This window comes from Urtica dioica, chromosome 2 (genome assembly GCF_054948205.1).
Source record: "Urtica dioica subsp. dioica isolate 48M chromosome 2, U.dioica_male_clone48M_v1_H2, whole genome shotgun sequence".
Lineage (NCBI taxonomy): Eukaryota > Viridiplantae > Streptophyta > Magnoliopsida > Rosales > Urticaceae > Urtica > Urtica dioica.
The window spans coordinates 35025972-35050339 of record NC_142757.1 but is presented as its reverse complement, the minus strand read 5'-3'; the positions used below and the strand labels follow the sequence as shown (position 1 = coordinate 35050339).

General features: G+C 38.9%; 1 protein-coding gene across 1 annotated transcript; it reads right to left on the bottom strand.

Moving 5' to 3' along the window:
* Nucleotides 1–13741: 13741 nt before the first annotated feature.
* On the bottom strand, nt 13742–17856 carry LOC149404542 (uncharacterized). Its single transcript, XM_089606732.1, has 4 exons — nt 17394–17856; nt 16494–16897; nt 15234–16110; nt 13742–14550 (listed from the first exon to the last, which is right to left on the bottom strand). The coding sequence occupies exons 1-4, from the start codon at nt 17784–17786 to the stop codon at nt 13987–13989; spliced, it is 2238 nt and encodes a 745-aa protein (XP_089462858.1). The 5' UTR covers nt 17787–17856; the 3' UTR covers nt 13742–13986.
* Between the last annotated feature and the right edge of the window lie 6512 nt (nt 17857–24368).

Below are 24368 nucleotides of genomic sequence, written 5' to 3'. Positions count from 1 at the left end.
TGAAAAACGGTCAAGGTAACTCGAGCTTGTAATCTTTCTTTCGCATTTAGTAGTTGACTTGAAGTTTAAAATCATGAATTCTCACATGTATGTAAGTCTACGCATTATGGTTGAGGCAAACGATTATTGGTCGAGGCGTGATACACCAAGTTCTACCATTTTTAAGGTTTATTGCTTTTGTGTGATTTTGTTTTATTTTATCGCTCGAGGACTAGCGACAATTCTGTTGTCAATGGTGCCCACAAGAAGAGTAGTAGTGTCTATTTATGTACATTTGATGTCATATAGTCTTACGAAGACTCTTGCTTGAAATTGCCTATTCATTCATTAATAAAGTTGAAACGTTCATTCAATGTTCCTTGTTTGAAGCTTTATGATAAAACCTTAGTCTTTTAGTCCATAAACAAACTTAACAGCTTACGAAGAGACAAATGTAGATTTGCATGAACAAACTCTTCGTAGTTTGCTTAAAACGATATATTCGCAATCTTAGGGTCAAAGGACTATTGACCTCAGTACGATTGTTAGAAGAATCTATGATGTCTGGTTATGAGGCATTGAGAGTTGGAGACTCTATAGTTCTTCTAGGTATCTTCCGAAGGTACTGAATTGACCAGTGCACTTCTAGAGACAAGATAAGAACAAACCACTTAACCTCTTATGTCTCGAAGTCACTATGTATGAATTGCATCATGCTTACCTTAATCCTGAAATGAGACATGTCATTTCACACCTTAGTATTCTCATTTGAGAAAGTCAGAGTTCGGACTCACTATGTGATTCCGAACAGGGCCTATTGGTGAAGTACTAAGTTGTGAGTATGTCATGAGTAACTTTGTGAAGTTCTCATATATATGGAATTCATGTACAAGATTGCTGAAATGCAATGTATGTCACCTCATGCTTTGTTCCTTGGAGTGTGAATAAATGAACTGGCCAGTGTCCAAATTGAGTCCTGACTCTTTTGGATGAAACAATGTGACTTGTTAGCTCCTCGTCAATACATTGTTTCTAACTTATTCACAAGCGACAAAGGAGTTGAGGAAATAACAGCTAGAAGGGTAAAATGGTAATTTAGTAAATCCCGACTAGGTGATGACATTCATGAAGGGTAAACATAGATAATATTCAGTGGATCCGCTCATTATAATTAGGTCGAATTCTTGAGTAGAAAACAAATTCATTTGAACCGAGAGATTTTCAGTGTCAGCTCTTTAGTGGAGTCAGTTGGCATTAAGCTAAACTTGGAAAAGGTTTGTGAACTTTTGAGTCCAAGTGTTTAACTCAAGCTTTGTTCATTTGGGTCCATGAGGTCACTGTCACGAATCACATCGATAGGAATAGTTAAACTGGAAGCTAAGTCAAAACAAGAACGAAAATTGTCAAAAGGGTATTTTTGTCTTTTGAGACATAGGATGAAATGAATGTCAATAAATTTTTTTGACAAGTTCATTTGATGACTTAATGTCACTCGGCCATGACTTGATCATTGGGCCTTGTGAGTTAATTTCATTTCATGTCACTCCTATCTTCATTTGTTTCCTATTTTGTTCCATGCCTTTGGGCCTTTCTCATGTTGTCATGAACAAATGAAGAAGCTTCTAGAAGCTCCTTCTAGAGAGACTTGGGCGCCTACCCTATAGAGAGATAGGAGAGATTATTTTGTGCATAAATGTATCAAGATACTTGCCAAAAGAAAAAGAGGAAACAAATTTGCATATGCATGCATTAGGAATTTCGGCCAAAAGAGAGTCAAAGGCATGGAACAAAATAGGAAACAAATCCAAGGCTTATTGAAGCCTAGTTTGGCCGTGTGACTCAATAAAGGAAATAGGGAAATTAGCTCATGAATATGTGATATTCTATAGAAGAGGAAACTACCTTATAGAAGGTGAGACCTCTCCTATAAATAGGAGCCTCATTTCCTCACATTTCATTCATCCAAGTTTAAGAGATTTGAGAGACTCTCTCTCTAGAACTTGTGGCCGAAACTCCTCTCTCTCTCTCTCTAGTTTATTTTCGATTATTCTTGTTTTGGCACCTAGGTCCTCACTCGACCTAGTGTTTAGCTCTGCGACTTCAAGACTTGTTCTTATGTCGTAGTGTTTAAAAGTGCCCACTCACTAATTCCTTTATTTCGAGTGATTTAGTGATAGAAACTTTCGTGGTTGCTCGAGGTGCCGAGGAAAGAAAGAGAGACGTGCTGCGAGGGGAGACGAGCATTGCAAACTTTCCAAAAGCTTCTTCAAAGTTCAAGCTTCAAGAAAGGTTAGTAAACTTCTAGCTCATATTAGTTTTTAATTACATGTACTTGCTCTTTGTCTAGGTTAGTAAAAACTGTTTTTACTTGTAAAGAAGTTTTTTAAAATTCCGCCGCTTCCCGAAGCGTTTAATCTTTTTCTTAAACCCTAGATCAATTCCAACAAATGGTATCGGAGCTATGGTCAAAGATTAGCATGTACATGTATTTAAAAATTATGAGCTTGAAAATCGTTTTCAAAAGTTTACTAATTTTGTGACAAGTTAGAATTGTTATCTTAGATTTTTTTTTTTAATTTATTGTTCATGCCTTTAAATTAAAAATCATGTTGATTTTCTATGAGTTTGGGATGTTTTTAAAACACATTAGAATCAGTTTTAAAAGTTTTTAATTTTTTATATTGAAAAACGTGTTTTAAAGGTTTGAGAAATTTCGAGTAAACTTTTGTGACTAGTTTTCTTGTCTTACTAGTTTGTTATTTTTACTTGAATCGTTTTATGCTTGTTGTTATTTCTTTTATGCCTTGTTATTACCTTGCTTATAAAACACAAATAAAAGCTTTATAAACCTTCATAAAACGTTCCGTTACACTCGATTCTTTTATGCACCTAAAAAGGACCAAGCTTTAATTATTTCTTTTTCTTCGAGCTGGAGTAAACCCGCATTAAAAGTGTCATAACTCTCTTCTCAGAAATCGAAATTTAATTATTCTTGAATCAAATTAAAGTTCTGTCTGTCCTCTGTCCAATGCCACCGGTTTCGGCTCAAAAAGACATCGGAGCCGCCAGATATGGCGATTTTACTCCGAGGTGCGCGGCTGTTCCGAAACTCCAGTTTTTAGAAATCCGGATTTTCAAACCCCACTACCATGAGTTATAGAACTCTAATGAGAAAATTTTCTTGAGCAAAAATGTTTTTCATATGATTATAAACATGATGTGTAAGATTAAAATGTTTTGATTTTTGAAAGTTTAATAGAAATTGAGTTTTTACAAAACTAGTTTGAATTTTGAAAAACCGTTTTCACTTTCAAACTTGAAAATATTTTGTCATCCAAATCAAATAAGTTTTCAAAATGTTTTCAAAACTATATCTATATCACATATGTTCAAAATCTATATGCTCTTGAAAATTTGAGTGGGAGGTCTCTTTGTAGACAAGCCGAAAAATAAAAAGATGTGTAATCTCAAACTTTCAAGTGTTCGAGTGAGTTGAAGTTCACACTTCCCTCACGCACTTTCCTGAAATAGAAAATAGGAAAAGATCGAGTATGTACCTTATGCCTTTATGCACTAATACTACTCTGAACATGTCGATCTAGGATTCTCTTCTAGTTGTCCGCTCTGTTACTCTCTAACTAGGAAATTTGTTTCCGAACTTATAAGGGTCGATGAACCAACTCCAAAAACTAAGTGGGAGGGTTATACTTGTTGTTTGTAACCCACGATCCCCAACACTAATGAAAAGTGCAAGTGTCGCCGGACTAAGAGTCACCCTCGTGGCCCTCTCTTAAATGAGAGTACTCAAGGGCGCTTTGCTCTGATCATTGCTCATTGAGCTACGTCCGAGAGTGAGACGATGATGGCAAGGCTTCCCCTTGGGGGATTGTTTTTCAAAGTTGACATTTTGGACTAAGTGGTTGGTTGCACACTTAGACTCAATCCCTAGTAATCCTCCCTCGAGGCCCTGCGAAAGGATGTGAGTGATCAAACCAATTTACAAGGTGGCTAGTCAAAATAGATGTATTGACATCTTGGCTTAGCATTAATGATGTGTCATTTACTTATAAAAGGAGATTTTTTGCGGCCTTCTCTTGATGGAGTAAATTATCGTTTGGTTTATAACACCTTTGGATTTTATAAAAGTCTTAATAAAACTTAAATCCTAAACCAAAGACTAATCATAAAATTGTTTCAACTTAATTAGGCAATATGTCTCTCAACCATCTCTCAATCTTTCTTTCCTCGATCAAACACGAAAATGAAAACTACATAGATTCGAAACGTAACCTTGACATAATACCTACCGTTAACAAGCACAAATGGGTACTCACCACCCCGTGTCCTCCTCTGACGAATGATGATTCAACTCAAGAGGACAATGACGCCTTAGCGGCCTGGCTTCGATCCGATGAGATTGTGAGGATCTATATCTTGGCATCTATGAACAATGTGCTTAAAGAGCAACATCGTGACATCGAGACTGCCGCTGACATGCTCTACAATCTCCTTGAGATGTTTGGAGGGCAAAGGCGTCAAACAAGGCAACAAGCAGTCCGACAGTTTATGAACTGTCATATGAAGGCTAGGACTCCTATTGGAGACTTTATGATATTGATCATTAGTCATCTAAGTAAAATGGAAATCCTAGGGTCTAAGATTGATGGGAAGAACATCATAGATATGATCTTAGAAACTCTCCCCGCATCTCTTGATACCTCCAAGATGAACTACTTCATAAACAAGCTAGAGTACACTGTTACCCAGCTTATGAAGGGACTTCACACTGCTGTAGGTCTCACTAAGAGAAAGAGGAATCAAGGAGAGGCACATGCTACTGAGCAAAAAGCCTCCGCCTCTGGAACTAAGAACAGACCTTACAAAGCCGATAAAAAGAATTGTCCTGCCTATCTCAAAGCAAAGGAACATAGTATTGTACTAGTTACAGAAGCATGCTTAGTAGCTGATAATGTATCAACGTGGATTCTTGACTCCGCTACTACTAACCATATTTGTTGTTCCTTGAATGGTTTCAAGAAAACCAAAAGCTTAGAGGAAGGCGAGTTCTGTTTCAAATGGGGTGATGGGAGCCTGGTGTCCGCGAAGGTTGTGGGATCCGTGACGCTGTCTTTTGAAGACCGCACTTTAAACTTGAATAATGTTTATTTTGTTCCTACCTTTGGGAAGAACTTAATATCCGTTGCTCGTCTTCGTGAGCAAGATTATTGTTTAAAGTTTATTAAGAATGGAATTCGTATTTCGTTCCCTGATAATTCTTTTGTCACTGATGCATGTATGAAGAATGCTCTTTTCTACATCTATCCCACTCAACCTTCTCTTTTAGACACCGAAATAGATAATGATCTAATTAGGGAGCCAAAGAGGATCAAACTTTCTGAATCCTCCGATCTAACAAAATCAACATACCTCTGGCACTTGAGACTTGGTCATATCAGTCTAGATAGGATTAAGAGATTTGTGAGGGATGGTCCACTCCAAGACTCTGCAATAGGTTCACTACCTACTTGTGAATCCTGCATAGAAGGAAAAATGACTAAGCAACCTTTCTCCGATAAGGGTCGAAGAGCCACTGAGTTGCTGGAACTAGTACATTCTGATGTATGTGGTCCGCTCAGCCAACAGACACGTGGAGGATACGAATACTTCGTTACCTTCACCGATGATTACTCACGATATGGGTTTGTCTACTTGCTCAAACACAAATCCGAGACCTTTAACGTATTTAAGGTCTTTAGGGCTTTAGTGGAAAAGCAAACTGGCAAAGTGATCAAAACCCTTCGATCTAATCGAGGTGTTGAGTATATGTCTGGAGAGTTCAATGACTTTCTTAAAGAAGAAGGTATCGCTTCTCAGCTTACCGCACCTGGCACACATCAACAAAACGGAGTGTCAGAGAGAAGAAACCGAACTCTTATGGAGATGGTTAGATCAATGATGAGTTACTCATCACACCCTCTTTCCTTTTGGGGATATGCCCTCGAAACAGCCGCTTACATTCTGAACCAAGTTCCGTCTAAAATGGTTCCTGGTACTCTTTATGAAAGATGGACTGGCCGTAAAGTAAGTTTGGGCCACATCCGAATTTGGGGTTGCCCTGCACATGTGCTAAGGCAAAAGACTAGCAAGTTGGCTAGTAGGTCAGAATTGTGCCTGTTTGTGGGATATCCAAAGGAAACCAAAGGTTTCATTTTCTATAGTCCCGAGGACGATAAGACTTTCGTTAGCACGAATGCTCGTTTCCTTGAGGAGGACTTTATGAAGGATGCAAAACCTAGAAGCAAAATTGTGCTTGAAGAAAAGTTGGGTGAGGAAGCTTCTACCTCATCTGTAAGAACTGTTCTTACCCCAACTGAAACACAACCTAACTCATCAGAATCTCGTCAAGTAGTACTTCGACGTAGTGGGAGGGCTACTCAAAAGCCTGACAGGTACATGTCTTATGGAGACTCTCTTGTAGCCGTCTCTGACATGGATGATCCTGTTTCCTATAGCCAAGCGATGGCTTGTTCTGAATCAAACCTTTGGCTTGACGCCATGAAAGTTGAAATGCACTCGATGTATGTCAACAATGTCTGGAAACTTGTAGACCTTCTTGAAGGGATTAAACCCGTAGGGTGTAAGTGGATATACAAGAAGAAAATGGGTCCTGATGGGAACGTCGAGACGTTCAAAGCACGACTTGTGGCGAAGGGTTATACCCAACAAGAAGGGATTGACTATGAAGAAACCTTCTCTCCAGTCGCGATGCTTAAATCCATTCGCATACTCCTATCCATAGCTGCAGCTCTCGACTATGAGATCTGGCAAATGGATGTCAAGACAGCCTTTCTGAATGGCAATCTTGACGAGCGCATTTACATGGCTCAACCAGACGGTTTCGTGGAAGAAGGTCAAGAGACCAAGGTTTGTGAGTTGCTTAAATCCATTTATGGATTAAAGCAAGCATCTAGGTCATGAAATATTAGATTCGATGAAACTGTAAAGAGCTTTGGCTTTGAACAGTCAATAGATGAGCCTTGTGTTTACAAGTTAATACACGAAGGTAAAGTTGTGTTTCTGGTACTATATGTCGATGATATACTACTCATTGGTAATAACGTGGGTAAGTTATCTGAGGTTAAGGTCTGGCTGGCAAAGCAATTCGATATGAAGGATCTAGGAGAAGCCGCGTACATTCTGGGAATCCAAATCTTTCGAGATAGGAAAAACCGGACCCTGTCGCTCTCTCAAGCATCTTATATTGATAAGGTAATGGATCGCTTCTCGATGCAAGACTCCAAGAAGGGCCAAACACCCTTTAGGCATGGAGTTTCACTCTCTAAGGACCAGCCTCCCAAGACTGCACAAGAGATTGAAGACATGAGGAAAATTCCTTATGCCTCTGCCGTAGGAAGCCTCATGTATGCTATGCTTTGCACTAGACCTGACATCTGTTTCGCCGTTGGCGTAGCTAGCCGTTTCCAATCCAACCCTGGACCCGAGCACTAGATTGCTGTTAAGCATGTTCTTAAGTATCTTCGAAGAACTAGGAATTGGATGCTTACATACTCAGGTACTGACCTGACTATGACGGGATATACCGACTCCGATTTTCAAGCGGATAAGGATTCCAGGAAATCCACTTCGGGATCTGTGTTCATCCTTAATGGTGGAGCTGTTGTGTGGAGAAGTATTAAGCAATCTTGCATTGCTGACTCCACAATGGAAGCAGAATATGTGGCTGCTTGTGAAGCATCCAAAGAGGCTGTATGGCTTAGAAAATTCCTTAAGTATTTGGAAGTTGTTCCAAACGTCGACGAGCCCATGACCCTTTATTGTGATAATAGTGGGGCTGTCGCTAACTCAAAGGAACCTAGAAGCCATAAGCGCTCTAAGCATATTGAGAGGAAATACCATTTGATTCGAGAGATCGCGCAACGCGGAGACGTGGAGGTGAAGTAGATCTCTGGTAGATCTATTCACTAAGGCCCTAGCGAACATGGTCTTCGACCAACTTCGAGAGGGATTAGGCATGTAGGAGTACTCACATCTTCTTTGAGTCAAGTGGGAGTTTGTTGTCAATGGTGCCCACAAGAAGAGTAGTAGTGTCTATTTATGTACATTTGATGTCATATAGTCTTACGAAGACTCTTGCTTGAAATTGCCGATTCATTCATTAATAAAGTTGAAACGTTCATTCAATCTTCCTTGTTTGAAGCTTTATGATAAAACCTTAATCTTTTAGTCCATAAACAAACTTAACAGCTTACGAAGACACAAATGTAGATTTGCATGAACAAACTCTTCGTAGTTTGCTTAAAACGATATATTCGCAATCTTAGGGTCAAAGGACTATTGACCTCAGTACGATTGTTAGAAGAATCTATGATATCTGGTTATGAGGCATTGAGAGTTGGAGACTCTATAGTTCTTTTAGGTATCTTCCGAAGGTACTGAATTGACCAGTGCACTTCTAGAGACAAGATAAGAACAAACCATTTAACCTCTTATGTCTCGAAGTCACTATGTATGAATTGCATCATGCTTACCTTAATCCTGAAATGAGACATGTCATTTCACACCTTAGTATTCTCATTTGAGAAAGTCAGAGTTCGGACTCACTATGTGATTCCGAACAGGGCCTATTGGTGAAGTACTAAGTTGTGAGTATGTCATGAGTAACTTTGTGAAGTTCTCATAGATATGGAATTCATATACAAGATTGCTGAAATGCAATGTATGTCACCTCATGCTTTGTCCCTTGGAGTGTGAATAAATGAACTGGCCAGTGTCCAAATTGAGTCCTGACTCTTTTGGATGAAACAATGTGACTTGTTAGCTCCTCGTGAATATATTGTTTCTAACTTATTCACAAGCGACAAAGGACTATAAGGTAAGCATGATGCAATTCATACATAGTGACTTCGAGACATAAGAGGTTAAATGTGACTTGTTAGCTCCTCGTGAATACATTGTTTCTAACTTATTCACAAGCGACAAACGAGTTGAGGAAATAACAGCTAGAAGGGTAAAATGCTAATTTAGTAAATCCCGACTAGCTGATGACATTCATGAAGGGTAAACATAGATAATATTCAGTGGATCCGCTCATTATAATTAGGTCGAATTCTTGAGTAGAAAACAAATTCATTTGAACCGAGAGATTTTCAGTGTCAGCTCTTTAGTGGAGTCAGTTGGCATTAAGCTAAACTTGGAAAAGGTTTGTGAACTTTTGAGTCCAAGTGTTTAGCTCAAGCTTTGTTCATTTGGGTCCATGAGGTCACTGTCACGAATCACATCGATAGGAATAGTTAAACTGGAAGCTAAGTCAAAACAAGAACGAAAATTGTCAAAAGGGTATTTTTATCTTTTGAGACATAGGATGAAATGAATGTCAATAATTTTTTTTGACAAGTTCATTTGATGACTTAATGTCACTCGGCCATGACTTGATCATTGGGCCTTGTGAGTTAATTTCATTTCATAAGAGTTTTATTGAAAATTCTTAATGGGCATTTCTCATGTTGTCATGAACAAATGAAGAAGCTTCTAGAAGCTCCTTCTAGAGAGACTTGGGCGCCTACCCTATAGAGAAATAGGAGAGATTATTTTGTGCATAAATGTATCAAGATACTTGCCAAAAGAAAAAGAGGAAACAAATTTGCATATGCATGCATTAGGAATTTCGGCCAAGAGAGAGTCAAAGGCATGGAACAAAATAGGAAACAAATCCAAGGCTTATTGAAGCCTAGTTTGGCCGTGTGACTCAATAAAGGAAATAGGGAAATTAGCTCATGAATATGTGATATTCTATAGAAGAGGAAACTACCTTATAGAAGGTGAGACCTCTCCTATAAATAGGAGCCTCATTTCCTCACATTTCATTCATCCAAGTTTAATAGATTTGAGAGACTCTCTCTCTGGAACTTGTCGCCGAAACTCCTCTCTCTCTCTCTCTCTAGTTTATTTTCGATTATTCTTGTTTTGGCACCTAGGTCCTCACTCGACCTAGTGTTTAGCTCTGCGACTTCAAGACTTGTTCTTAAGTCGTAGTGTTTAAAAGTGCCCACTCACTAATTCCTTTATTTCGAGTGATTTAGTGATAGAAACTTTCGTGGTTGCTCGAGGTGCCGAGGAAAGAAAGAAAGACGTGCTGCAAGGGGAGACGAGCGTTGCAAACTTTCCAAAAGCTTCTTCAAAGTTCAAGCTTCAAGAAAGGTTAGTAAACTTCTAGCTCATATTAGTTTTTAATTACATGTACTTGCTCTTTGTCTAGGTTAGTAAAAACTGTTTTTACTTGTAAAGAATTTTTTTAAAATTCCGCCGCTTCCCGAAGCGTTTAATCTTTTTCTTAAACCCTAGATCAATTCCAACAAATTCAAGTTTGGGGGTATTTGATAAGCGCGTTATAAACGTGTTTGTTTGTACTCTCGGAAGTGAAAAGAAGTTAGTTCGAGAACATTTTCATATGTTTTGGAGTGTTTTTCTTAATTTTCAGAGTTTGGAGTTTCAAAGATGACAAATAAAGCATTCGACGACAACGGGGCAATCACAAGGAGTTCAGAACATCTTTCGGATCTCTATTCCGACACTCGGAGCTCAAGATAGGTGGTTCAAGGTGAATCGGACCCGCGAGGCAACGCACAAACTTACAGAGTCTTGTGCGTTTGCCCTGTGCGGTCCCTGTGCGGCGCACAGCCATTTGAAGAGCCTGTGCGTTCTCCTGTGCGTTTTGTGTGCGGCGCACAGGCTGCCCAGAAAAGACCTGTGCGGCGCACAGGCCCCGAGTCCAACTTATTTGTCGCGCGTTTTAATTGTAATCCAAGCCGTTGGATACGATCCGACGGCCCATATGAGCTCCGAAAAACCTAGGAAACCTACAAAAACACTTTAGTTTATTTAGAAACATATCTTTACTTTTGCTTTTAGTTTTGTTTTCATTCGGCCGCAAAAATCCCGGGAGAGAAGAAGCATTCAGAGAGGATCATCGTCGCCACAATTCTCGTTTTCATCATTCACAGTTTTTATCTCTATTATCTGAATCTTTGGAACTCCCGTTTTTTATTAATATAATTCAGTTTTTAGTCATGTTTGCTTTTATATTCATCGCCGTTTATTTTCCGTTCAATCATGCACTAAATTCTTTAAGGGCTATGGTGTAACAAGTTAGGAATATGGTTATGGATTCATTCATGTCAAATTAATGTTCATATGCTCTATAATGTTTGTTTATTTTAATTCCGTGTGTAATGCTTGAATTCGATTAGCTACCGTGTTCATGGTATTAGGATTGCTTAATGCTCGGAAGAGATTAGGTTAGTCGTGCACAAGGATTAATTTACCGGGATACATTCCTAGGCTAGGAATAGCTAGGCTGTTTCGGAGTCGTGTGAACGTTCTTGTTTTTAATGCTAGCCATTGTTTTTAGGGGTTGAGATCGAGAGAGGATATCCCGGCAAAGGTTTAGATTCTTAGATGTTCGAGAGAAATCTTAGATTACCATTATCGTGAACGTGATTAGCAAACATAAGAGTGTGTGTTTTATGCGTAATTCCTGAATCCAAACCATAGGAATAACTTGTGAAGCCATAGTTCTTGCTTTCTCACTATCGTAATCTTTCGTATTTTAATTGTTTTTAATTTTCGTTTGTTTTGATAACCATCATAATCATCAAATCATTGGGTTCAATTCGTGCTAGTAATCTTGTCAATTTAATTAAATATTTTCCTCATGGGATCGACTCGTACTTACGAACTCTACTACTTGAGCGACTACGTGCACTTGCGTACGGAAAAATCGCAACAGAGTCTTCGACGATGACATCAGCCTCCTCCGCGGCAGTCGCAACTCGATCTATTTCTTCATCGATATTGCGCGGATCTGTCGCGTCTTCTCCCTTGACGTCTATCGGATACAGACATTTGCTCGTCCGCGTCCCGAGGAGAGTGAAAAATTATTTCTCTGTTGCCCTTGGTCTCAGCATATGCAGAAGGCCCACCTACAAAACCAAAAACAATTATTAATATTCCAAAATAGTGTAAAATAAATTTAATAAAAGTTAAATAATTACAAGTTACCGTTTTTTTATTCAAGACGGCCTCGATGTCTTTGCCCATTATCACGACGTTGCTGGACCACGAATGCATCATGGACATTCGAATTCTTTGGTTTGACCAGAATCTCATCCCGATCTCTGGGATATCTTCGTACGCCCAGTAATGAAGGGTATGAAGATTACCCGTCAACGTGTACTTCGCCTCTTTCTGAGCGACGTCCGGCTTCTCCTTCAACTTCTTCACCAACGTCTCGTGATAGTGCTTCAGGTTGACCGAGAGGCTGGAATACGTCTCCGACAAACTTATATTTCTCCAAGGCATCTTGAACAAGAAGGCGAGGTCTTCAACTATGTACAAAAATTTCTGCCACATTTCCTCGATGACTTTGTTGGCCGGCTGCCCCAGAAGATACCCATACATCAATAGCACGAGGCCGAGCTTGAAGACATCGCCCTAGCTCTAACATATGTTGACGCGTTGATCAACGCGCTCAACTTGCATCCGACGACGCTATTTAGGTACAAGTGATCAATCGGTCGCTTTTGCGCTCGTCTTGTCCGGCCTTAGACGAACCATCTTCGTAGCTCAACCCACAGATGAGGGAGTACTCGAGGCGTCCGAATCTTACTCTTTTTCGGCCTATTCCAAACTGTATCTCCCCGTGTGTCGCTGAAGAATAGTATGTACGAGCACCGGAGAGAAACTAAAAAATTGCTCGAACGGAGTGCCGATTACTCGATCATTTATCTTCAGCTCTTCAAATCTCCTCCTAATAAGCTTTAAGATACCGGTACCACCGTACGTGATACGACCCGGGAATGACACATTGTAGATATAGTTCAAATTCTCCTAAAAAACGACAAAATTATGTCAGAATCATAAAGCATCATATGACATCGTACAACATCGTATGGCATCGTATGACAAAAAAAATTTGAACATTTTCAAAACCATCGTACAGCATCGTACACTATCGTATCACATCGTACAGCATCGTACGATATTGTATGACATCGTTCGACAAAAATCTTTGAAAAACCTAGACTTATCGTACCGCATCGTACGACATCGTATAGCATCGATCGTCTCATCATATTCCAGCCCCAAATTTAAACTCTAACTTTCTAAATCCGATCCAAATAAACTCAAATAAGATTAATACTAAGTCCTAAACCCTATTCTACTATTTACAATGACATTTAACAAGAAATTAGTTGAAAACTTACATTTTTAGATGATTTTTGAGCTCGAGATTTATGAGTTCCACCGCCGTTGGAGTTTGAAGCATCTCCATCGTATACCATCGTCCTCTATCGTATTATATCGTACCGGCTCGTACAAGATCGTATGCCATCGTACAAGATAATAGGAGTGTTTTTTTTTGAGTTTTCGAGTGAAATAGAGAGAGAGAGAGAGAGAGAGAGAGAGAGAGAATGAGTTCAAATATTGTTCACAGTGGTATTTTTGTCCGATTATGGTACAAAAGTTCATTTTTGAATATTTTTCAAAATTAATTAAAGTCTAATCTTGATATTAATTCAATTACTAAGCCCAATGAAGTTTCCTATGTATGATTCACATTGATTTAAGATTCACGTTACGAATATGTGCACCTGCCACATAGGACAATGTGTTAGAAAAAAAAAGGTTTGAATATCATTAAAATATATCTGAAAGTTGAGGTGACACACCTGCCATATGGGACAACATAGTCATTTTTTATTAATATTAATGCTGACGAATCAGCTATATGTAGAGCTGAGTAAAGCTACACGCTTTACGAGCCAATACAATAAAGTCTTTTAGGTTGGATTAGATAGATAGAGGGTAAAAAAAAACATATAAAACAGAGTTAGCTTAGACTCTAAACTAACATATAAACTAATACAAAATGCATACTAAGCACATAATAATATTATTTATAATTTCATTTATGAATAAAAACTAAATCTACTTTTTAATGATGAGCTTGGTCCTGTGGTGTCCCTCGATCTGGAATTGGTGACCAAACCCAAAATGAGCCATAAGCAGCCAAACGAAGGTGATAAGCTCCCCGCCCTTACTGACCAGCTGCGCGTGGGTCTCGGGGCTGCAGTGGGTCGCGGCGTACGCCATCATCTCCACCCAAACCTTGCTCATGACGGTCCACTTCTCGCCTTCGAACTTCCTCAGCTCCTTCGCGAGCCGGCACGCCTTCAACAGCACCGACTGGCTGCGTTTCCCCTTCACGATCCATGGCTCCACATCCGTGAACTCCTCCAACAGGGCTTTGCACGCCTTGCGTTGCTTGTCCGCCCCGAGCCCCTTGACGGCTGTGTCTGCACCGAAACTTTTGCTAGCAAAGAACTTCTTGGCCTCGTCGGCTGTGTCGTGTAAACGGATCTGCCCGATCCCGGCCACTGCGGACATCATATTGGGCTGCAGGACCAGCAGGTACACCATGTACTCCGACAGCGTCTTGCTCAGATCCCGCTGCTCCTGCTCTTTCCGCTTCTGCTCCTCCTCCTGCTCCGGCTTCGTACTCTATGAAACCATTATAATGACATTTTGTAACATATCATCACTAGTTAACAGGGTGCTCTTTTCACCCTAATTGTTTTAATTTTTAATTAGAATAAACTGTTGTAACTAATCAAATGACTATTTTCTATTAAAATTATAACCTAATTTTGCGAATATTAAAAAAATAGCTTAACTCTTATTTACGTCCCCATGACGCATGTATCTTGCTATTTATTTTTTTAAAATAATTTAATTATAATTTTAACGTATGCTAAAAATGCACGAAAGAAAGTATATTTGTATCAATTTGACGTACGGGATTTTAAACTAAATATTAGAAAACAAAAGGATAAAAAAAAAGGTAAATTTGGTATTTAAAAATCAAAGTAAACTTACAAAAACTATAACTAGATAAGTTACAGTTTTTTTGTCTCTATTAAAATGCTTAAGGAATAATTAGTTATATTAATTGCTAATTTAAGCTTAGTAACTTGTCTAAAATGTGCATTTTTTTCTAAATCTGAAGGAATTTTTTCCAACGACTGAAAATGTATAAAAGCAAAAGTGCACGTCTGCAAATGTCAAGGGACATAACGAAGCCAAAAAAAAGCCTATTTAAAAAGAATAATATAAAAATCCAGACTTTGAGTTGTTGTCAATACCAGGGCCGTTTTGGAATCAAGATCTTCTTGGACGCAAAGCTCGGTGGCGATGTGCCACAGAAGGACGCCCTCGTCATACGCCACGTCATCAATATAGGGGGCGAGATTCTTGGTGTCGCGGACGGTCCAGTTGTATTCCTCGAGGACGTATGTACCTTTCGCCTCTAATATCCGCCTTATGCTCTTGGGGTCCTTCGCATCGCTGGCCTTCCCCTTGATCTCCTGGTACACGAAGCTCCACAGGCTTTTTGAGAAGTTGGTGGCCTTGGCGTATTTCCACTCGTTTACAACATTTCTCAGTCCCAAGTAGTCGATAGCCTGGTCACTCATCCATTTCACACTCTTCGTTAGAGTCTTGTACCAGGAGAAGTTGGTGTCCGAAGTACTCCCTTCTGGGGAATAAAAATCCGGGTTTTCCTTCAGGCAGTACGTAATGAGATTGTACCGCAAGACAGTCTCCGACCAGCGGCGATACATTAACTTCCTCAATACACCACCAAAACAAGATCTCTTTTCGCCATTCTCTTTGGGGATCCAGCTGGGTCTATGCAGCCTCAAGAAGCCCGTGAATAGTTTCTCCAAAAACGTGTCCCGTTTCTTGAGGTACTTCTGGAGACTCACGACCGTCCAGTCCGAAAAGATTACCATGAACATGGCTATCACATCGAGGGCTATCGCCCCGTAGAGCAACAAGTAGGTCGCCCACACGTCGAAATGCTCGTACCCATCCTTGTCGAGCTTGAAGAAGATCGCCAGCGTGGCAACCACTGCGACAAAGGCAATGGACCGGAAAACGTAGCCGGCTGTGGTATGGACTACAACAACTTTGGTGAACAACACTTCGTACATGAAGTTGAGCTCCACCTCCATCACCCTAAAGACTTCGACGGGTTTCCTGAGCATAAAGGTACTTTAAAAATTTTGTATTTTGCATTTTTTTACTTTACTTTTCGGAATAAAATACAAATTATAACTATTTGAATAACATAAATTTGTGAATTGCATTTTAAACAACATTTGGTTAATAATTAAAAATTAGCCAGTTTTAATGATGTGACAAGTCATAATAAGATTATAAATTAGTCAAATTTGATGAGGTGACAATCTAGTTAACTATAAGAATCTAATTTTCAATTATTAATACTAAAATGCAATATTAATCGAACCATTTTTTGAGAAGGCCATGGAGAACGAAACAAAACAGAAAGGTTCAATATTGTAATCCTGCTAACTTGAGGTCAAAAGAGTAATCAATATGAAGCCCAAAAGTCACCTTACCGGCGCAGAAAGAACAAACGGCTTTCGTTGCGCTCATGGAAACTGAAGCGCGAGTCGACGTTCATGAGTCTACGGAAGACAACGTAGTAATAGTGTGCGTAGTTGACAAGGTCGATCTCAGTGAGGTTCGGTATCTCGGTGGAAAAGGGCTCGAGGTCCTTGATGGGCTCGAGGTCCTTGATGGGCTCGGGAATCATTTCAATGCGGGTTGGTAGCCCTGCGGCCCTATTAGAGTTGTACTCCTCAATGAGCTTGGTGTAGTTTTGGCTTGATTCACGAAAGCGGTTCAGGCTGGCTAGGTACAGGGACCGTGTCCGCTCAGTGTACTTTATGATCCCGGCCATGAACATTAGAGCTGTCGGGATCCACAGCTCGTTGTCTGGGATCGTTTGGATGAACACGTACACCGTCGCTAGAACCTAACAAATTTTGTATTCATAAAGTAGAACTAAAACCATGGCGCAGTGCCAAAAAGAACAAACTTAGATGCTGCATTTCAAAACAAAAATTATTGGTAGCGTTTTAAACCAACTTTGAAATAATTTAGGGCTAGAATTCTAAAACCATGGTTTTTAAACTAATTTTCTAATAAGAAAAAAGTGTCATCATACTATTAGTCTTGTAACGTTTATTTAATGAGCGATTTTTTTTTTTTTTTTCATTTGAGTATCATTTTTAATAGAATTTATTAAATTTTTTATCACAAAAATTCAACGGCTATTTAATTTCAAAATATTGATAGACTTAATCAACTTTTATAATTAAAGTTAGCAGAGGGTCTAGGATTTCATTATGTAGGTATAATACGCTTCTGCCACTTAGCTAGATAGAAGTTAGCCATCTATGCATCCAATGCTAAATTAGTTAAGCATGTTATGGTACGGTATATATAGTAAGTGCGTGAAGAATGAAAACCTGAGTGATGAGGCCAAACAAGTGCCTGATCCATAGTGCATTATCCTCAAGGGCGTAGGCAGTTATGGTGTCGGGCCCGCCGAGGTGAACGAGGAGGAACGGGACCCAGAAGGCCTTGATGATGTCGCTCTTGTGCTTCTCGAAGAAATGGTGATTGTCTGAGCCCGAATCGTTCTGCCAGCTCGAGATGTGGCCCACCGCGAAGTTGGCGGCCCAGTCCGCCAGCAAGTACGCCGTCCACAGAAGGTATAAGATCGGCTTAGCCGAGGCTCGCTTACGAGCCGGGGCCACAAATATCAGAAATGTCTGCAGCCCCAGGCTGAACAGAATTATGCTCCTTATGTTCCACTCTTTCCATAGCTCTTTCACGCTCGGTGGGAGTTCAGCCACCATCTCTCTCTCTCTCTCTCTCTCTCTCTCTCTCTCTCTCTCTCTCTATCTCTCTCTCTAATGTGGGCTAGTAAAATGCATTCTGGAATCATTTATATTTCACCCTTTTATAGATGCCAAGTGACATGTTTGCACGCAAGGGATAAAGAACACGTGATGTACCGAAACCAATAGTTTTATTAATTATATAATTAGCAAATTAGTAATATTTACACTTTTAAATAGCTATATAATAAATTTTTAGTAAATAACCATATATGATGACGTAGAAAAATGTGGACGATCTACAATTCCCATGTTTGCTCTTCTAATTTCGTAAATAACTTATAGTGAATATTTGATAAATATTAGCTATTTATCAAATATTTACTAAAAATGATTAAATAGCTAATTGTAAATATGGCTATATATTATATATCTTGTCTTTAGATTTAATATTCATTATAGGCGTACACCATGTAAGGATTAAGAGCTATAAGTTTACGTGAAAACATTATAGTCTCGTAGTTGCTAACTTCTAAATTGATTTAAGTAAATTAAAATAATAATAATAAAAAAGGTACAGTCAATGTAGTTTAGTAGTTGAGAAGTTTCCACAATGGAGAAAACACATGTATTAATAATGAGATCTAAGCGGCGTTGCGAATAATCATCTTTCGAATAAAAAAACCATTAAAAGTAAAAGAAACTGGAGAAAAAGTTACAATGCAAGTACTTCTTTAATCACCGGTCTTTCCACTTGTGTAAAAAAAAAGTGATAAAGACATAATTTATCATCGTAGAAGTACAAGATATCAAGATCGAGTTTAGTGAAATACAATTAAAATAAAAATAAAGTGAAAGAAGTACAATCATATTCCTATCGTGTCGGAGATAAAAACCTTGTACACATCATATTCTATCCTCTTTCTTTTTTTTTTTTTTCTTTTTTTTTTTTGTGGAGAAACACATATTTTATCTTAGTAGATAATATTTTACATTTATTATTCTTTTTGTCTTCTACATTGTTAAAAGTACTAATTAGTGTTGTTAGGATGATGTTGGGTCATTTAAAAAATAAATAAATAAATGTCACACATTCTGCAACATGTTGTGACATATTGCTAACTACACTAGCTACCACAAATTAACTGCATCCAAAAATCTCTCAAGTTAATCAACGGCACTTCAATTTTATTCTTTTGCTTGGTGATGTTTTCATAGGTGTTGTGTATTGTTGGACACGCATGATTTTGTAGAAGAAAAATTAGACAACACTCAATAATTGAACGTCGTCTAAAATATTACACGTCATTCAATATGAGTTGTTTACATCATAATGACTTTATTAATTTGAGCCATTACTTCAAGCTTGTCGTTCAAGTTTGACCCTCGCGAGATTCTCTTGAGCCAAGATGGGCCTAGACTAATTAAGTTTCTTTGATTCATTCTCTACGGTCAATTTTTTTACTGGTCGGGCGGGATAGGTCTGGCCCGATTGGAGTTTCTTGGTGATCTAAATTAGTATTTTATTCAGTCAAATATTGGACGAAGTCTTAAACTAACAATAATTACATTTCAAATGGGAACTTTATCTAAATTTACTTCGCATCATTATTTTTACTCTATGTCATTAATTCCTTTATCAATAATTTAAACCAAGGATCAAAATACCGTTACTATTGTTACCGGTCGTTTTCGGGAAACCGGAGAAACAAAAACATTTCACGCCGGCCGGACCACCCGACGGACAGCCCGTGCACGGACCGATCTTGGTTTGAGATCATCCAAATCCCGAGAGAAGAGAACGCCGAGGCTGATGCTCTCGCTCGCCTCGGCTCCGGTATCACCGAAGACGGGTTAAGAACTATCCCGGTCGAGTCTCTCTCGCAACCGTCCGTCTCACACGGCGAGGTTGGAACAATCGAGAGTACCGCTCATCCGACTTGGATGGCTCCTCTTACGAACTTCTTGCGAGGAGGGATACTCCCCGATGACCGCAACGAAGCCGAAAGGCTAAAAGCCCTCGCATCTTAGTATGTGTTAAGAGGCGAAGCCTTATACAAGCGCAAGTACTCAACCCCACTGCTCCAATGCCTCGATAGCGTCGAGTCGACTAAGGTCCTCCGCGAAATTCACGAGGGCATCTGTGGGAACCACTCCGCTGGTAGATCCTGTTGTCAATGGTGCCCACAAGAAGAGTTGTAGTCTTTATTTTATACATTTGATGTAATAAAGTCTCATGAAGACTCTTGCTTGTAATGTTCATTCAATCTTTCTTGTCTGTTTGAAGCTTTATGATAAAACATTAGTCTTTAGTCCATAAACAAACTTAACAACTTACGAAGAGACAAATGTAGATTTGCATGAACAAACTCTTCGTAGTTCGCTTAAAACGATATATTCGCAATCTAAGGGTCAAATGACTATTGACCTTAGTACGATTGTTAGGAGAATCTATGATGTCTGGTTATGGGGCATTGCGAGTTGGAGACTCTATTGTTCTTCAAGATATCTTTCGAATGTACTGAATTGACCAGTGCACTTCTAGAGACAAAATAAGAACAAACCATTTAACCTCTTATGTCTCGAAGTCACTACGTATGAATTGCATCATGCTTACCTTAATCCTGAAATGAGACATGCCATTTCACAGCTTACGCATTCTCATTTGAGAAAGTCAGAGTTCGGACTCACTATGTGATTCTGAACAGGGCCTATTGGTGAAGTACTAAGTTGTGAGAATGTCATGAGTAACTTTGTGAAGTTCTCATAGATAGGGAATTCATGTACAAGATTGCTGAAATGCAATGTATATCACCTCATGCTTTGTTCCTTGGAATGTGAATAAATGAACTGGCCAGTGTCCAAATTGAGTCCTGACTCTTTTGGATGAAACAATGTGACTTGTTAGCTCCTCGTCAATACATTGTTTCTAACTTATTCACAAGCGACAATGGAGTTGAGGAAATAACAGCTAGAAGGGTAAAATGGTAATCTTGTAAATCCCGACTAGCTGATGATATTCATGAAGGGTAAACATAGATAATATTCAGTGGATCCGCTCATCATAATTTGGTTGAATTCTTGAGTAGAAAACAAATTCATTTGAACCGAGAGATTTTCAGTGTCAATTCTTTAGTGGAGTCAGTTGACATTAAGCTAAACTTGGAAAAGGTTTGTGAACTTTTGAGTCCAAGTGTTTAGCTCAAGCTTTGTTCATTTGGATCCATGAGGTCACTGTCACAAATCACATCGAGTAGGAATAGTTAAACTAGAAGCTAAGTCAAAACAAAAATGAGACAAGTTTTATGAAAATTGTCAAAATGGTATTTTTGTCTGTTGAGACATAGGATGAAATGAATGTCAATAAATTTTTTGACATGGTCATTTAATGACATGAATCACTCGGCCAAAATTAGTTTTATTGGGCCTTGTGAATTAATTTCATTTCATAAGAATTTTATTGAAAATTTTTAATGGGCATTTTTCATGTTGTCATGAACAAATGGAAAAGCTTCTAGAAGCCTTTTCTAGAAGATGTTGGGCGCCTACTACCCAAGGGAAAAGAGAGAATATTTTGTGCATAAATGTATCAAGAGAGTCAAAGTCAAGGCAAGGAACAAAAAAGGAAACAAATCCAAGCCTTCTAGAAGGCTGCCTTGGCCGTGTGACTCATGAGGGAATAAGGCAATATTTGCACATGAATATGTGATATTCTATAGAAGAGGAAACTACCTTATTGAAGGTGAGACCTCTCCTAGGTGAGCCTTATTCTGCTCCGAAATTTAAATTTAATGATTCTTGAATCAAATTAAAGATCTGTCTGTCCTCTTTCCAATGCCACCGGTTTTGGGTCAAAAGGAAATCGGAGCCGCCAGTTATGGCGATTTTACTCCGAGGTGCGCGGCTGTGCCGAAAGTCCAGTTTTTTTAGAAATCCGGATTTTCAGCCCCACTACCATGAGTTATAGAACTCTAATGAGAAAATTTTCTTGACCAAAAATGTTTTTCATAAAATTATAAACATAATGTGAAAGATTAAAATGTTTTGATTTTTTAAAGTTTAATTTAAATTGAATTTTTACAAAACTAGTTTAAATTTTGAAAAACCGTTTTCATTTTCAAACTTGAAAATATTTTGTCATCCAAATCAAATAAGTTTTCAAAATGTTTTCAAAACTAAATCTATATCACATATGTTCAAAATCTATATGCTCTTGAAAATTTGAGTGGGAGGTCTCTTCATAGACAAGCCGAAAAATAAAAAAGATGTGTAATCTTAAACTTCCAAGTGTTCGAGTGAGTTGAAGTTCACACTTCCCTCATGCACTTTCCCCGAATAGAAAATAGGAAAAGATCCGAGTATGTCCCTTGTGCCTTTATGCACTAACACTGCTCTGGACATGAACTTCTAGGATTCTTTTCTAGTTGTCCGCTCTATCGCTCTATAACTAGGAAAACGTTTCCGAACTTATAAGAGTCGATGTACCAACTCGAAAAACTAAGCGGGAGGGTTATACTTGTTGTTTGTAACCCACGATCCCCAACACTAATGAAAGAAGCAATTAACGTGGGACTAGGAGCCGCTCTTGTGGCCCTCTCTTAAATGGGAGTACTCTAAGGCGTTTTTGCTTCGATCATTGCTCAATGAGCTACGTCCGAGAGTGAAACGATGATGACAAGGCCTCCCCTTGGGGGATTGTTTTTCGAAGTTGACCTTTTGGACTAAGTGGTTGGTTGCACACTTAGGCTCAATCCCTAGTAATCCTCCCTTGAGGCTCTGCGAAAGGATGTGAGTGATCAAACCAATTTAAAAGGTGGCTAGTCAAAATTGGTGTATTGACATCTTAGCTAAGCATTAATGATGTGTCATTTACTTATAAATGGAGATTTTTTGCGGCCTTCTCTTGAGGGAGTAAATTATCGTTTGGTTTATAACACCTTTGGATTTTATCAAGTCTTAAATAAAACTTAAATCCTAAACCAAAGACTAATCATAAACTTGTTTCAACTTAGTTAAGCAACATGTCTCTCAACCATCTCTCAATCATCCTTTCCTCGAACAAACACGAAAACAAAAACTACGAAACGTAACCTCGACATAATACCTATCTTTAACAAGCACAAATGGGTACTCACCACCCCGTGTCCTCCTCTGACAAATGATGATTCGACTCAAGAGGACAAAGATGCCTTGGCGGCCTGGCTCTGCTCCGATGAGATTGTGAGGTGCTATATCTTAGCATCAATGAACAATGTGTTGCAACAATAACATCGTGACATCGAGACTGCCGCCGACATGCTCTACAATCTCCATGAGAGTTTTTGGAGGGCAAAGGCGTCAAGCAAGGCAACAAGCAGTCCGACAGTTTATGAACTGTCACATGAAGGCTGGGACTCCTGTCAGAGACCTTATGATACTGATCATTAGTTATCTGAATGAATTGGAAATCCTAGGATCTGAGATTAAAGGGAAGAATATCATAGATATGATCTTAGAAACTCTCCCTGAGTCTGTTGATACCTTCAAGCTGAACTACTCCATGGACAAGCTAGTGTACACTATTACCGAGCTTATAAAGGAGCTTCACACTGCTGAAGGTCTCACTAAGAGAAAGAGGAATCAAGGAGAGGCACATGCTACTGAGCACAAAGCCTCCGCCTCTAGATCTAACAAGAGACTTCACAAGGCCGATAAGAAGAACTGTCCAACCTACCTCAAAGCAAAGGAACATAGTATTGTACTAATTACCGAAGCATTGATGAGTGAGTTTTATACGTACAAATCGCTCGTTCCCGGACATGAATCGAAGCGAATCCTTAAGTTTTTTGATATATTTTGTGTTTTTTATTTGTTATTATAGGTTTTCATGATCAAAAAGTGTTTTGAGGGCAATGAAGCAACTTTGGGATGATTTGAAGATTTTTCGGACGAGTTAGAGCTAATCAAGAAACATGGCGTCTTCTACTGCATGATTTGAGATTTTTAAATGATAATTCTGGATAAATTCTTTCCATCATTGGATAGAGATATCTCTTAGCTTTCCAACGCATATTTATTTGCGAAAATCAGATATCGGAGCAAGAAGATACGGCCAAAACAAAAACAGTGTGCGCGTCCGGAAGAATCCTAGCGCCGCGAGGAAAAACGTGCGCGCCGCGAGGATCTCCAGACTACCAGTGTGCGCCGAGAGCATTTGACACGCGCGCCGCGCGTTCCTTCAGGTTTTGACGGAATTTCTTTCCATTTTTGATGTTTTTTGTCTATTTGAACCATTCTAAAGGCCCAATATGCTCCGACAATCACCCATTGACATTTATATTCGAATTTAAGCTCTCAAAAACACATCTTCCCTTTTGTTTAAGTTTCTCTTTTATTGTTTTGTTGTTCTTGAGAGCTTTTGAAAGAGGAAAAAGGCGTTCTTCAACGGAATTGACAACCCGACGAGATCTCCTTCTCCGAATTCATTTGTTCTTCTTTCTTCTCTTCTTTTATTTATTTTATTGCTCTAAATTATTGTTGAACATCAATTTTATTTAATGTGAATTCTATTTTGGTTTCAATCTTTATTTTCTTGCTTTTAATTATTCTGATATATTTAGC

Excerpts from the sequence above, each read along its gene's own strand:
- LOC149404542 (XM_089606732.1), bottom strand. The coding sequence starts at position 17,786 with ATGGTGGCTGAACTCCCACCGAGCGTGAAAGAGCTATGGAAAGAGTGG. Across the intron at positions 16,111-16,493 it reads GAGCGCAACGAAAGCCGTTT|TACCTTTATGCTCAGGAAAC; the intron begins GTTCTTTCTGCG and ends AAATTTTTAAAG. Across the intron at positions 14,551-15,233 it reads ACATCGCCACCGAGCTTTGC|CCGGAGCAGGAGGAGGAGCA; the intron begins GTCCAAGAAGAT and ends TAGAGTACGAAG.